Raw genomic sequence first — 14,490 nt, forward strand, 5'->3', positions numbered from 1 at the left:
GAGGACCAGGGTTGGGAAACACTGCCTTAGGGTGCCCTTTCACTGGACATGGTAAAGTGTCCCCTATTAGGCTCTTCAGGTGGACAAAACATGTTTAAGTATCCTCTATGGCATCCTTCCAGGGGAGAAATCATGGTAAAGTGACCCTTAGGGTGCCCTTCCTGTGGTCATAACATGGTAGTGTCCTGTAGGGTTCCCTTCCCATGGACAAAACATGGTTAAGAGTCCACTAAGGTGCCCTTCTAGTGGACAAAACATGGCTAAGGGTCCTCTATGGCACCCTACTAGTGGACAAATCCTGGTAAAGTGTCCCTTAGGGTGCCCTTACAGTGGACAAGGAGACACAATGTTTTTGAGGCAGTGTCCTTTGGTGCAGTGTTGGTCAAGTGTCCTCTCGGGGTGCTTTTCCAGTGAACAAAAACTTTTAAAGGTCCCTCAGGGAGCCGTTCCAGTGGACTAGGAGACAGTGAAGTTTGGTGCAGTGTCCTTTGGTGTAATGTTGGCAAAGATGCTAACATGCTAAACTAAGATGCTAGGTCTATAGACATGAGCATCTAGCTCAAAACAACACTGTGCTGTAAAATAAATATGAAAACTTGAACCAATATGTTGTGGATCCTTTCCATATGTGATGCCTTGTGTTTATGTAACTTTGATATTTATGTTTAAAATCAAAGAAAAGAAAAATCATCTCTATGAAAGGAAAGTCTACCTCTGATCTTTTCAGGGCTGTCAGAAAGCAGCAGCTCCACTTTTCCATCTTCTGGGAACCGAGGATCTGGAATATTAACAAACAAAATCAGATAGCTGGACAGTTACCTTGGCACAGTGGACATGTTTCCATGTGTAATTCACACCTGCAGAGCTGATAAAGGGTCCAAGGTTAGTTCAGGTAGGTGGTATTTACATTGGAGGACGGAGAGCAGATAGACAATTTATCAGTGATAGAGTACGATTGATGGTGCAGCAGAGCAGAGCGTGATAGTCGCTGAAACAACAGTTGGCAGTGATGGCAGCAGGTCATAAATACCTTCACTGGCACAGTCCAGGTCCGCCTTGAGGAAAGTGAGGGTGTGTCCGTGTACAAGTCCCGTATGAAATTGGAGACGGAAGACGACTTGACGGCTGGCTGACTGGCTGTTTTTGTCGTAACAAACCACCTGAAATCAGACAGAAAATGACACGTTCAGTTTGTGCAGCTCTAATCAACAAGAGTCAGCCTGATTCACTGAGATTATTATCATCATCAGAATGTCAAAGAAAAATAAAAGGTAAATAAGTGGTATGTAAAATAACCACTTCCTGGTTTATGAATGAGTACTACTGAAGTTGTGAATTAGATTTCTATATTAGGGCCCCCATTTCTATATTAGAGTCCCGACATGAACACATCTACATGAAATATTCAGTCATAGTAATAGTGCTACCTGCTGGCAGCAGGAAATGACATGTTGTAGACTTGGACGTGAACAGATTTATCATATCAAATTCAAATGTGGTCAGAAAAGCCTTAAGATATTGGTAATGCTGTATTGTGACTAGGGATGGGGATCGTTAATTTTTATTGATGTCGATACCATTTTCGAGTCTGCTTAACGATTCGGGTCCTTATCGATACCACTATCGATACTTAGGCTATTATTTCGTTCGGGAACTACTTGTGCTGTAACGTTAATTGGTGGAAGGAATTCAAGAAAGCACCCAAACGAATGGTTAGATCGAGAGTGCTATGACCACAAAACAGCCACGAAGAGGTGCCGTTAATGTCCATGCCCTCCTATGTTAACTTTTTTCGCAAGCCGAATACGGATTTGGACTCACGGGCATGGCTGAATGCTTTGAATTTAAAGAAACTACCCCGCAAAGTTTTCGTTTGTTTGCACTACTTCATTGATTAAAAAAACGGGATAGAGCCAGGTTAAGCTAAATAAGCTATCGCTAAACTGGCAACTAAGACGAGAGGATGTTTCACTGGACATGACACAGAACATGAGAACTTCCATGAACGAGTCAACTATCTTATTCTAGCTAGAAGGCTGACACGGTGGATAATGTGGACTAGTTGTGCTTGTTGGATTATCACTTGGATTATTACAAGCGGGACTTGCTACTAGGTTTGGGGTGCATCCGGCAGCATGGACAAGTTACCTTGCGTGGAGGACTGGCCAGGTCCTGCAGTTACAGGTGAGCGTGTCTTAAGACGATCAAATGTGCTGCATTTGGGCTTCAACTGGTGGATAACAACAAGATGCTTATGCATCGAGGTTGTGTTTCCACCCTTGCACAAGATGATTTTCGAGCAGATGTTGCATTTTGCGTGTTCTTTGTCTTTCACTTTCGTGAAATGTAACCACGCAGCAGACCGTTTGACTCGCTCTGCCATGTTTGCTTTGAGAATGAGTGCGTGAGTTACGCGAAAGCGCATTTAATTGTTTGGCAGCGTTGGCGCCTGGCGAATTCTCTCCAGGCATTGTAATCGATAGGAGTATCGATAAGCTCAGATGTTATTGATTTTCGGGTTTTGAGAAATTGGGAACCGGTTCTATATAGAACCGGGTCTCGATCCCCACCCCTAATTGTGACCATTGTGACGTTTTGTCAAATGCCATCACCCTGATGCCACGTCAAACTTCAATTTTTTGCCACATCACAGGAAGTTGCTAAAACTTTTGTGTACATCGTCCAGTCTACCCCAGATTTCACGTTTGATCAGAGATATCTACATGCCAATCACGCGCTTCAGTCATAGTTGTCGTATGCCCCGGCTCACACACAGGTGCAAGGGCCCGTCCACTGCTGCTTGCTTTTTTTATATTCTTTTTTAAAAAAAGTTGATACCTAATCACGATTGGCTCCCCCTACAGAGTCCCTATAATAAAGAATTTTTTGCCATTTGCAGTAGTAATCCTATTATCTTTGTTATGATTTAAAAAAAAATCATTTGATAATAATGTCAGCTATGTTCCCACTCACCATGATGTCTCCCTTGAGCAGCTGAGCTGGCTGGAGCACAAAGTACAGCCGGTCCGTCTGAGCTGCATTAACATGGCTGAGACAGATACAAACACATGTTAGCAGCTGGATTCTTTTCTCGAACATGAGATTATGATGTGAGCTGATGTGATTTCTTACTAGACTGCTGATGTGCAAACAGCCTGTAGACTCTGGTAGACTCTTAGGAATAGACAGCATCCTGGGAAGAGGAAGAGGTTCGTTAAAAAATACAGAATCAGTTTGATAACTGTATCAGAAGAAGTAGAGGTGTTGACTTAAAGCTTTGGACTTGTATTTAAGTCAGACTTTCCCCAAAGACTGTGTGGTTAGTATTACAGATACCAAGATTGCTGGGGCACTGGGGTTTGTGTCCCAGGTGAAAACAAAAGTCACTGTCTACTAGCTTCTTTTTACCTTACATAATGTAGGTAAGTACATTTTCGTAACTAACATACTTATTTTAACCCAAACCCTGATCTTTTCCTGAACTTAAGCAAGTATTTTTTTGCTTTTATCTTGAAAGTCTGAACAGATGTATTTTTATTATTGCTAACTTGACTGTGCATGCAAATCTGATATAGTGTCACAATTTGAAGTGTGGGGCCTCTGGCCAAGCTGCCATATTTGCAGAGTTAGAGTGAGAACACGCTACTTCTTCTAATTCAGATCAGACGTCTGCTTCTTACCTCCGTCTGGTCTTATTTCGGGAAGACCGTGAAGAACGACACAGAGGAGGAAAGATGGAGAGGGACACATCCTCAGTCCTCCCTTCAACATGCTGCCCAGCATCCACACGTACCTGTAGAGCACAGAGAAATGTCTTCATGCTGCTTGCACAATACAAGCACCTCAAATAACATTCTGACTGGATAAAGGTGATTTTCTCTTCTCTATTAACACAAAGAAGTGGCCAGAATGTAGTTCCCATGTAACTTTTGCAACTTGTGAAGTTGCTGAAACATGACATATAATGTTGTAACAACCTACCCTGTGGAATTCTGTGTTGTCGCTGTTCTGTTGTTCCCACATTTCCACTACTTTATATAATTTTATATCACTGGGATGTCACATGCAACGTCCCTGCTAAAAATGTTGCAGTAATGTCACTGCAATGTAATGTTTTAAGTGCTATATTGCAGTAATGGTGCTGAAACTAATATTTTAAGTGTTAAGTTGCAGTAACATTGTGGTAACATAGCATTTTAAGTATAATGTTGCAACAACATCATGCATGACCGACCATCACGAACATGTTGCAGTGGCACACTGTGTTTGTGGGGCCGTTTCACAACCTGATGGTAACTGTTTCACAGGATGATGAATCAGGTGGTTAGTAACCTCACAGTCTGAGGTCACCAGTCACAGCAGATCCTTCGGTCTACATCAAAGATCACAGACTGTGATCTGAACTGGAGTCGACCTTTGACCGGCAGTGATCCTGCTCGATCCACCATGTGCTCACCGTTTCTGCGAGGGGGTCATCAGGGCGGACAGTTTGTCGTTGTAGAACCTCCTCATGGCAAAGTGGTCGAGAGAAAGGTCTGCACTGAGAGAGAGCCAGATATTCAGGTGATGATGCATGTAACACAACTCCTCAAGTTCACCTCAGTTACAAAACACAGGATTTTCTCAAGTAGTATATCACAATGCAGATAGTTTGATTTTTTTTTAGATATCTATCTCTGAGATTTCTGTCAACAGTTGGCCAGTTAGCAAAAAGTTTTCTTTGTAAAAACCCACAGAGCTTTGATTCATGGATGAAAATCATGTTATATGACTAAATACTCTAGAACAGTGACTAAATAGACCATGTGGTAAGATTTTTTTTCCTCAACTGATGTTTCCAAGGTCAAGAATTAACTTTGAACGCTGGCTTTGAAGCCAACATAGATGAGAAATACTTAAAGGAGCAATGTGTAGCAATTTCATGTGAAAAATAAGTAGTGCAGTTAATATGCAATTTGAAGCAAGTGATTTCCCCCCACCCTTTCCTCCCCAGACTTGGGAAAAGCTCTGCAGGCTGCAGGAATGCTGCAGGAGTGCAGGATGTGTGCAGCATCAGAAATTGACAATAACAAGGGATGATGAGTCTCTGTAAATTGATCAGCTGTTTATGACAGTTGTCTGTTAATGAAAGAGATGCCTGTTATCCTGTAAATATATTGCAGATTTCTCCTTTAAGCATAATTATTCAATGTACCACTAATAAAAAGTCAATTTATCTCCATTGTATCTTGGTGGCAGCAGAAATCTCAGATACAGAATCTCCAAACAAAAACAGGACAAATAAAACTACAACTACCCCCATGATAAGAGGTAAGTAACTGAATATGGTTTTCTTTTGTAATTTGGGAGAACGGACCCCCTAAACATCAGTCATGTCAGATTTACACTCATTCACAAACCTTTGTGTACCTGCATTCACTCACACATGCACAGAGATAATTCTCAGAGGGACAATCAGATATTTCTCAACAGTGAGTCGGCCATGAACTGTGTAAGCACACACACACACACACACACACACACACATATGCACACCAGCAGTTTGGAAATCAGCCTGATCTTCCTCTTTTCTACACTTTCAGAGGACACTGATTTACCTCAAACTGACGTGTCATTTCAGTACATTATTAGACAGAGTGTAAATGAGGATGTGCTTTTTATGGCTCGACTATGTGGCCAGTGTGTAGCCACATAAACCAAAAACTGCAATGGTTGCTTTAATAATGCCTTTTGGCTGAAATCAGCACTCTTTTCTGTCTTTTCAGGACAGATTCTGGCACCTAGGTAAATTAAGAGTGAATAAATCCACTGGTGTCCAACAGCAACGGGATCCCTGCCCAAAAATCAAACAACAGAACAGTTCAAAGTCTCCTCAGTGAGACGTCCTGCCCTTTGGCTGCTGGAGACGTACAGTTGATCAGCTTCTGTTCGCTCTGTCTATTGTTCTGTCTTCGCTCTTTGGTTTGCAAACACCTCCAGTAAATATCAACACTCATACGTTTACAGACTTTATAATTTTAGTTAGCTTTTAGCTGCGGTGCTGAGGACTCTTTGTCTTCTGTGACTGATTGTTGTTCATTGTCACCATTTCCTTTGGTTTGCAAATGATAATTAAATTGAAGTTAAAGCTTTGATCGCACTTTATTTTACAGTACACTAATAAGACGTAACAAGCCGTACTTAATATGAAACTAGACAAATTAGACCTTTATTAGGCTTTATTAGAGGGTAATTAGGGACGCATTACAACAGAACTGTAGGGTACTGAAAGTCTAATAATGGTCTAACAGTGGGAGATAAGACATTTTACTTTACAGTACAGTTCCATTGTAATATGTCTGTAATTTCTCACTAATAAAGTCTAATCTGATGATCTAATACTGTCTAATAAAGAACATATTATTTCTAGTTTTTGTCTAATTTGATACTGCTTGTGACATCTTATTGGTGTCCTGTAAAATAAAGTGTGACCAGTGCTTCTTTTTTTTTTTTTTAGAATTTCAAATTATAATAATTTGGTGGGCATTAGTGCATGAAAATAATCGCATAACACTGCATTAAGCCTTCAGGTTCTTGTTAAGTTCAGGTCACATATGGTATATCCACTAAAGCCATCACATTGTTTTTTTGCCGTGTCGTTTTTGCAGTTCAGTCTTCTGAAAATCTTTTAACGTGCAACTATTTCCATCATTTGTTCCTGCCACATTTTTAGTGTGGGAGTTTGAGGCTTCTTCCAACATCTAAGAATCATCCGAGCACAAGGTGTTAAGCCAGTTATTAAAACTCTGAATGCAGGTTTATTTAACTGTGACACCGCAGTTTGGTCCCCCAAAAGGACACAACCTTGGCGATGTAGGCGGATCACACTTTAACCAGTCACCCATAAATTTGAGAATTCATTAGGCCCATTTTATTGAGTCTTGTTGGGGTGTAAATAATATCTCTGAAGTGTTTTTATTTCATAAATTTGCCTCTGGCTTCTCTGATGTTTTCCCTGTTATTGGAAAGAACTCCAACCCATGTTTCTTCATCAATTGTACTACCAAGATCTTTTTCCACTTCAAAGAAATACTTTGACCAATGCATTTGAACAAAGTCTCATGGCGTCAGTGTTACCTGGCTGCCATGTTACTGAAGTGGATGTAAGACGCCACCAGAACCCCGAGCTGGCCTTTATCTCCCTGTTGGGAGAACAACGACACAATCAGGATAGGATAAACACGCTTGTATTTAAAGAGCATATCAGTGTCAGTGTGTGCAGCGAAGCCAGTGATGTTTACCCTGCAGTGTAACACCAGCACATGCTTTGGATGTGTTTGCAGCCAGTTCTCCATCGTTGTGCACACACTGACAATCTGATCCAGGCTGGGAGCCAAGAGATCCACCCAATCTGTGTCCAAAACCTGACAGACAAACCACACACATACATTACACTGCAATACTTAACCTCAGATGGTGCTTTGAAGTGTTAATAATTACCTTGTGGTTCATTCGAGTGAGAGTGTCATTCTTCTGTGAGAGGTTGATGAGCTGAAAGAAGGACGGATTGTTTTCATGAAGGAAAGAATGAAACAAGGAGAGCATTTTTCCATGTTTAAAGGGATAGTACAGATTATTTTAAATGGGGTTGCCTGAGGTACTAATCAATAATCTTTGTTTTATGCACAGCAGATGGCGGCTGACATGCCCCTGGTTTGGTGAAGCTGAGAGGAGCACCAGCATGGAAGCTAAGCAACGTACTCTTGTGGACATGATCAGCAGCAAAATGTATTTTAGCCACTTAAAAGGGTTACATACAGTATATTTAGGATATTTTCATCACTTTTGCTTGTCATCAGACAGCTTTTTCTGATGGGAAACCGCTGTTCTGTCAGCCAAATATCGCCCTCTCCAAACCAACCAAACTCCATTGACAAAAACAGTCATTTTACTTAACAGAACACAGGAATCCTTAGTGACCATGTAGCTAATCTGAATCTAATTTGAAACTGATCTAAAATATTGTTAAAATTGAAAGTTTAAGAACTTAAATGTGTTGCAAGTTTCCCTGAATGCATTGAGTATTTTTACTTTTACTAAAGACCTGAATACTTCTTCTCCATCATCTCACCATGTAGTTGTGTCCATGCTTGGACTGCAGCATGTGAATGATCTCCTGCAGGTTTTGCAGGTAGATCTGCTCTGGACATTCAGGGGGGCAGAATATGGTGATGATGCGTTCAGTGATGTAGGTCAGATCGATTCTCTGCGGTTCCTCCATGATTGGTTTCAGTCACATGGGCGTCCCTACAGGAAGTGAAAACACAGGCTGTGAGAGCACAAAGTCATGGAAAATTTAGAGAAGTGAGAATTTTCCCTGCAGGTCAGCAGATGTTTACAGAGCGTTTATCTGAGCTTGTGTCGTATCAGCTGGAACTCCGAGTGAGACAGATCTTTTTGGGCCGCACAGATATGTGAGTTCAAGTCCGGTCAGCCTTATTAATCCTCAAATCCTTTTACGGGATGTGATGCTAAAACAAAGTGGGGTCAGGGCTGAAAAAAAATAGGAAAGGAACCCAAAGCTGAGTCACTGGAATCCCTCACTGAGCTTGTGACTGGAGGAGTGGTGATGATGAGTCACAGGAGAATGATGCTGCCCAAAAACATCAGATCACCAAGTCATTACTCATCAGCACAAAACCAGTCTGACGAGGACAGAGAACCATGACCCTGGAGTTACAAGGTTCTGTCTGACCAGTTCTGTATTAAAGGTTCTAATCTGAAAAAGAAAAAAATGTTATTCTCTAAATTAGTTTCTATTAAATTCAAACTACAACATTGCCAGTATGTTGTTCCAATGTTTCCACCACTTTTCGGAGATGTTTTGACGTCACTTTAGCCTTTTAAGTTTAATGTTGCAGGAACATCGCTGCAACATAACATTTTAAGTTCAATGTTGCAGTAACGTCTCTACAACGTAACGCTTTATGTGCAATGTTACAGCAACATTGCTATGACATAACTTTTTGAGTTTAATGTTGTAGCAACATCGCTAAAACACTTTAAGCATTGGATTTCTGTGCACTCAGAGCTCAGATCATCTGGGTGAAATAGGTTTTTAGAGAGTCTTGTTCGCATCCTTTGGCGTGAAACACAGTCACACTTCAGCTTTAGCTTCAGGCATTTTTGTTGTGTTTTTATTGTAGCTACTAGCTAATGGTAAGCTACCTGCTGCCCTCAGAGCAGTTAACTGGTGAAGACACCTGTGTTGATGCTTCTGTTGACTATCATGCCAGAGAACAATATTCAACAGCTCAATCAAACTTGATCAAACTGTCTACTTTTACAATACTGTGTTCTACCTGAAATCTACCTGTTCTTAAAAACCTCTATAAAAATATGGTGGGATTTTGAAATGACATATTTACCTAAAGAATTTGACATCCTGCCACGTTCTTCTGTGAACCACGGACCAGATCGTTCTGTGGTATATCTGGGCTCTATGTTAACATATGGAACAGGGCAATTACATGCATGTTAGCGCATGACTATGGGAGCCAGACCAACAAGACAGTGGAGCAGAGGAGCTGTGGTTAACCTCGCCTTCACCCTGACCATGTGACCACAGCAGAGTAAACAGTGATAAAACCATTTCCACCAGAGCAACATACAAGAATAACCTACTGGGAACCACTGCAGCATGAATGAAAAACACACACTGTCCTGTCCAGGGCTGTCACAATATCAAATTTTCACTGAACGATTATTGTGGCCAAAAGAATTCATGATTGTACGTTTTGTCTCTTTTAGGGGCAAAATAAAGAATGAGGCTTAGGGTTAGGGTTAGGTTATTTTCTTTTGTTGGAAGTAATTGGCTTTCAATCACTAGCAATAATTGGGGTTAAAGCCGGTAAAAAAAAGAAAATCAAAAGTTGATTATTAGTGAAATAAAGGTTTGCAGGATGGAATCAGCAAACTCTTGTTTGTATATTTCCCTCGCATAAATCATTTTCATACAACTCTGTCTCACTCTTTATTTCTTCCCTGTCCATTTGCCTTCCCCCTACAGTCTGTGCCCCCCCAGGGGAGCCTGCTCCCTCAGTTTGGGAACCACTGCCTCCATTTGAGGGGTTTTCCAAACATATATTGATATGTTTGTGATGAAATCAGCATATGTAGTTTTTGCCACCCCTGAAAATCTCCATGCCCAAGAATATTTTTCTAGATCTGCCCCTGCCTCGGCAGACTGACAGCCCCAGTATTTGCGGACCACAAACTACCAATCAGCTACAGAGGAACCCCAGAACTGTACATTTCTGAGAACCACTGCTTGTCACTAGGGCAGTTCCTTTTTAAAACTACATTTTGGTATGCTTTTGTATTTTATATCCCCATATTGTCCTTTTGAAGTTACTTGTTAGGCAATCGTGCTTCTTTTTTCATTTCCCCCTTTTTTTTCTTTCAGTTTTGGGAGAAAAAGCAAGTGAAACTGACAAATCAAAAAAAAACCACTGGTGCCATGACAGAGACCAGGGTCACATTTCCCAGAATCTCTTTGGTGTATATGTGCATCGTAAGCCGCACCTTAAGGTCTCCCTTTAGCTTACAGGCTGTTTCCCAGAGTCTCCTTAGCTCAGGGATACCTCCTGAAAGGTTTATCTTTAGAAGACGATCTGAACCGCTCGTAAGCTGTCCCTTAGTGATGTGCTCTGTTCATCCTGTCACAGTTTTAGCTTTATTAGGCCAACAGTATGATTTTCAAATGGACAGTTGCCGTATAAATCACATATAGGCTGCTTGCACAAATTAGATCATTAGTTTAAAATTAACTTCATGAAAATTAATAATCTAAACAATGTTTCAGTGCAGAACACATCATGAGAATGTTGCAATTTAATCTGTCTGTTCTTATCATGATGGATAGAACCTTTCTATAACGTTAATCCAATTTGTGAAAAATTGTGTAATTTTGTAATCACACACACACACACACACACACTACAGTTAAACATGGATATGCGGACAGGTGTCTACTGAGTGACGACAACAAATTTACATTGGACATTTTGTTTGTATGAGAACAAAAATCATTCACCCGTTCAGCTCTATCATGTATCCTGACCTTTCATGAAGTCTCAGTCTGTGTCATGTGTCCTGATTCATACTCTTTTTATATTTTAACTAAATTAAGCAGATGATCTCAGTGGTCATAGCTTCCTTTGTTGCAACATGCTGCTGATCATAAATCACAAAAAACTCCAAGACACTCTCTTTTACTGCCATGTTAGACCACCTGACGAAGGCTTGACGCTGAAACGTGCCAGAGGTTGTTACAGTAAAGGCATTTTAATTGTTTTAAAGGTGAGTGCCTTGGAGTTTTTTGTGATTTTGAGTCCTCATTCAAAGTCCTGGAAATATTTTTTGATTTCAATGTGCTGCTCACTTTAATTTCTACAAATTTGTACCATGTGCCTGTTTTGGCACACATGTGAAAAATGTGCTTTTCAATACAAAACACGCACTCTTGTTTTTAAGAGTGTCTGATGTCTCCTCGCTGAAACAGTTGACAGGGTTGGGCGAAAGATCTTAATGAGCGACTACTCTCAAATTATGTATTTCTGGCGTGTTTTTTCAACATTTTTAGACTGCTCCAATCTAAATTTGTCAGAGCTCCGCCTGAGGAACCAAAACAAACGGAAGTGTATGACTCAACCACACATACACACACATGCATATTGCATACACGCTGCTATAGGGAGAGCTGCTTAGGAAAAAGTCCTTGAGCTCAAACCGGCCACGTCTAATTATAGTCCCCTATTTCACATTTTAAAAGGAAGGCATTCTGAAATGGATTAGCCAATCTTTGTTTCTTTCTTTTCTCTCCTTTCGACACACAAGTTGGCAGTGAAAAACATCCCTCTGCCTTCTTAGATGCAGCAGGAATAGAGCCATCAGCCAGTCGGCTGGTAATTCAACTGACAGATTGTTTGAAATTGAAAGTGTTTGTGCAGCCTTTAAATTGCTTTTTATTCTCCTTCACCTCTTCTTTTTTTTTTTTAAATCTCCCTTTAGTCCTTCTGATCCCCACAGAGACTCCTTATTGGGATATTTTTTCATAAATACATGGAATTAATCTCATTTTATTCTACTTGTATCAAATATATCTCAATCAATTAGCACTGAATCTAATTAGTATCAAATCCATGTCACTTGTTTTAAGGCGATTTTTGCAGAAGTTCATTTGCATTGGTAATAAGTTGCAGGGTTTCTCACTTGTCCTAAGAAAAGCAGGCTTTTAAGACTTGATGCTAGATTAAATGACCTCTTAAAATGGACTGAGTCCCAGTGGAGACACGTCTCCTGGGGTTCAGTGTCTTAATGTGTCAGTGGGTTAATCTCCCCCCACCTCTCAGTGCATCTGCAGGGAGACACTTTTCACTGGTAATCCCCCCCTGAGATTTACCGTTCATCACATGTCCCTGTGTTTACAGAAAGTGGTGGTCTGCACTGAAACTTGGACGACTCCAGGAAAGAGGAACATTTTGACCAGTTTGTCCTCAATGAATGAACACTGAAGCCTCATGGGAGCAGATTAACTTTACTCTGACAGAAATCACAGATTTAAGACAACAGGAATGAGTCTTACCTTTGCTGCTGTTGCAATAAACAAGAAGTGAAAATCACAGCAATCTGAAGGCTGATGAGTGAAAGTCAGCGTGTGACACCAGGCTAGAAAACAAGGTGGAGACTCAGCAGAGGGAGGGAGGGAGAGAAGGAGAGCAGGAGAGAGAGAGAGCATGATAAACTGTACTGTCAGAGTACAGCGTGCACTTTGCCCTCTGTTGGACTGTAAAGTGACAGCAGTCCACTAAAGACTGAGACGGTTATAACTCACTGGTGATACTCCGCCCTATTAAAAACACTCATTAACACACACTGATTAAAGTGTTTGACCTCTGCTGTGTCTGTGCTGCAGGGAAACACAAAGATTTTACAAAACTTTTTTAATGTCAAGGACACAAGTTGATGACTTTGAGATCACAGACCTTCATCTGATAAGAGAGACTAACTAGACTGAATCATATGATTTATTATGTTAGTGTGCTAACCACAACTGGAATTTCATCATTTTAGGAGCAAGGACACCTGTACTTTGGTATTGTCAGTTTTTTTGACCTCACAAGGCCATTAAATAAAACAAAGATTTTAAGTCCACAGAAATACAATAACAATGAATTTATCTTGAGGGTTATGGATAAGTTTATTTTTATTACATGTTTTCCTAATTTGGCAACACCAAGTACTGGGACAAAAAGAGTCACTGAATAATAATGAAACGGTTTCTCATTATTTTAAGATACTAACTCATTATTTCATCTTTTTAAGTCATGATTTTAAGATACTAAAACATTATTTTCTGATTTTATGTCATAATTCTAAGATACTAAATCATTATTTTATATTAAGTCATTATTTTCAGATATTCATTCATTTTATGATCTATCTTGACACACATTTTACAGACATCACAATGGTCAGACATGATAAAAGTGTTCAGAGGCTCGAATGACTTAAAAATTTAGACAAACTATTTAAAACACTTTAATAAATAACCCCCAAAATAAAAAAAAGAAAATTAAATGCAGATTAAACAAACAAACAAATAAATATACATGAACACATATTATTGCTTCTTTTGTATCTGTGCAACATCATTGTTTACGTGAATGATGGCTGCTGGAACAAAGAAAATTATTTGACAGGCCTACTCCTTTGTTCTACACAATTTGACTATTTTTTGTATTTTGTGTTTTTATATTTGTATATTATTATTATTATTATTATTATCATTATTTTATTTTATTTTATTTTATTTTTTGTACATTTTTTCTGCTTTTCCTAAGCCAGATATCTGAATGCTTTTTGTACAGAGTCAAATAATGAATTATTTTAAAATCTCTCAGGGAATTGCTGGTCTCTATGGTGATGCGGTCTTTATTCCACTAGGTGGCGCCAGAAGTCGAGTTTCAGCTCCTCTGTGTTCACTTTATTGACAAGAAATTAAAAACTAAACACAGAATAATCGGGGTCGTTAAATTCTATGAATGCAGACGATAAAAAAATTATAAAATCATCACACATGATCTTACCTTACAAGAATACTCCTGAAATGTGACCGATTGAGCCAAATAACAAAGTAACGCAACTGCGGTTTATGTTGCCTTCACTGTCTCAGTTAAGCTCGTACTTCATAGCTCAACAGGGCACTGAAAAAAAAATCACCTGTATTATTAGTAAAGATATAAAAAAATATACATCGATACAGCAACATATAGGTTATGTATACATTCAAATTATAATTAACAAAAGTCATAACAACAACAAATACAAGAGTCCAGGACAGACAAAATGCTGCATATAAAGCTCACAAATAAAACAATCTGCATTTTAAAAAGTTTTCATATTGGCACACACTGGACAACATACTGATACTGTAGACAAAATAGCTGT

The 14,490-nt window shown here is 39.7% G+C and overlaps 1 protein-coding gene across 3 annotated transcripts in view; it reads right to left on the reverse strand.

The window, feature by feature from the left end:
- LOC146324222 (tensin-3-like) overlaps window positions 1-12,775 on the reverse strand; it is a 59,374-nt gene extending 46,599 nt beyond the window's left edge. Inside the window, exons 1-11 of one of the 3 annotated variants that reach the window (XM_084723519.1) lie at window positions 12,626-12,775; window positions 8,111-8,286; window positions 7,480-7,530; window positions 7,281-7,403; window positions 7,117-7,181; window positions 4,457-4,540; window positions 3,681-3,793; window positions 3,133-3,193; window positions 2,974-3,049; window positions 1,031-1,160; window positions 713-778 (exon numbers count right to left, since the gene is read on the reverse strand). In XM_084723519.1, the coding sequence (XP_084579645.1) occupies window positions 713-778; window positions 1,031-1,160; window positions 2,974-3,049; window positions 3,133-3,193; window positions 3,681-3,793; window positions 4,457-4,540; window positions 7,117-7,181; window positions 7,281-7,403; window positions 7,480-7,530; window positions 8,111-8,260 (919 nt within the window). In that variant the 5' untranslated portion in view covers window positions 8,261-8,286; window positions 12,626-12,775. Of the gene's footprint in view, window positions 1-712; window positions 779-1,030; window positions 1,161-2,973; window positions 3,050-3,132; window positions 3,194-3,680; window positions 3,794-4,456; window positions 4,541-7,116; window positions 7,182-7,280; window positions 7,404-7,479; window positions 7,531-8,110; window positions 8,287-12,625 lie in introns of those variants that run through there. The other 2 variants (XM_084723518.1, XM_084723520.1) reach the window with 2 other exon arrangements.
- Window positions 12,776-14,490: the final 1,715 nt, after the last annotated feature.

This window comes from Lutjanus erythropterus, chromosome 7, assembly GCF_056507025.1.
Source record: "Lutjanus erythropterus isolate fLutEry1 chromosome 7, fLutEry1.hap2, whole genome shotgun sequence".
NCBI lineage: Eukaryota > Metazoa > Chordata > Actinopteri > Lutjaniformes > Lutjanidae > Lutjanus > Lutjanus erythropterus.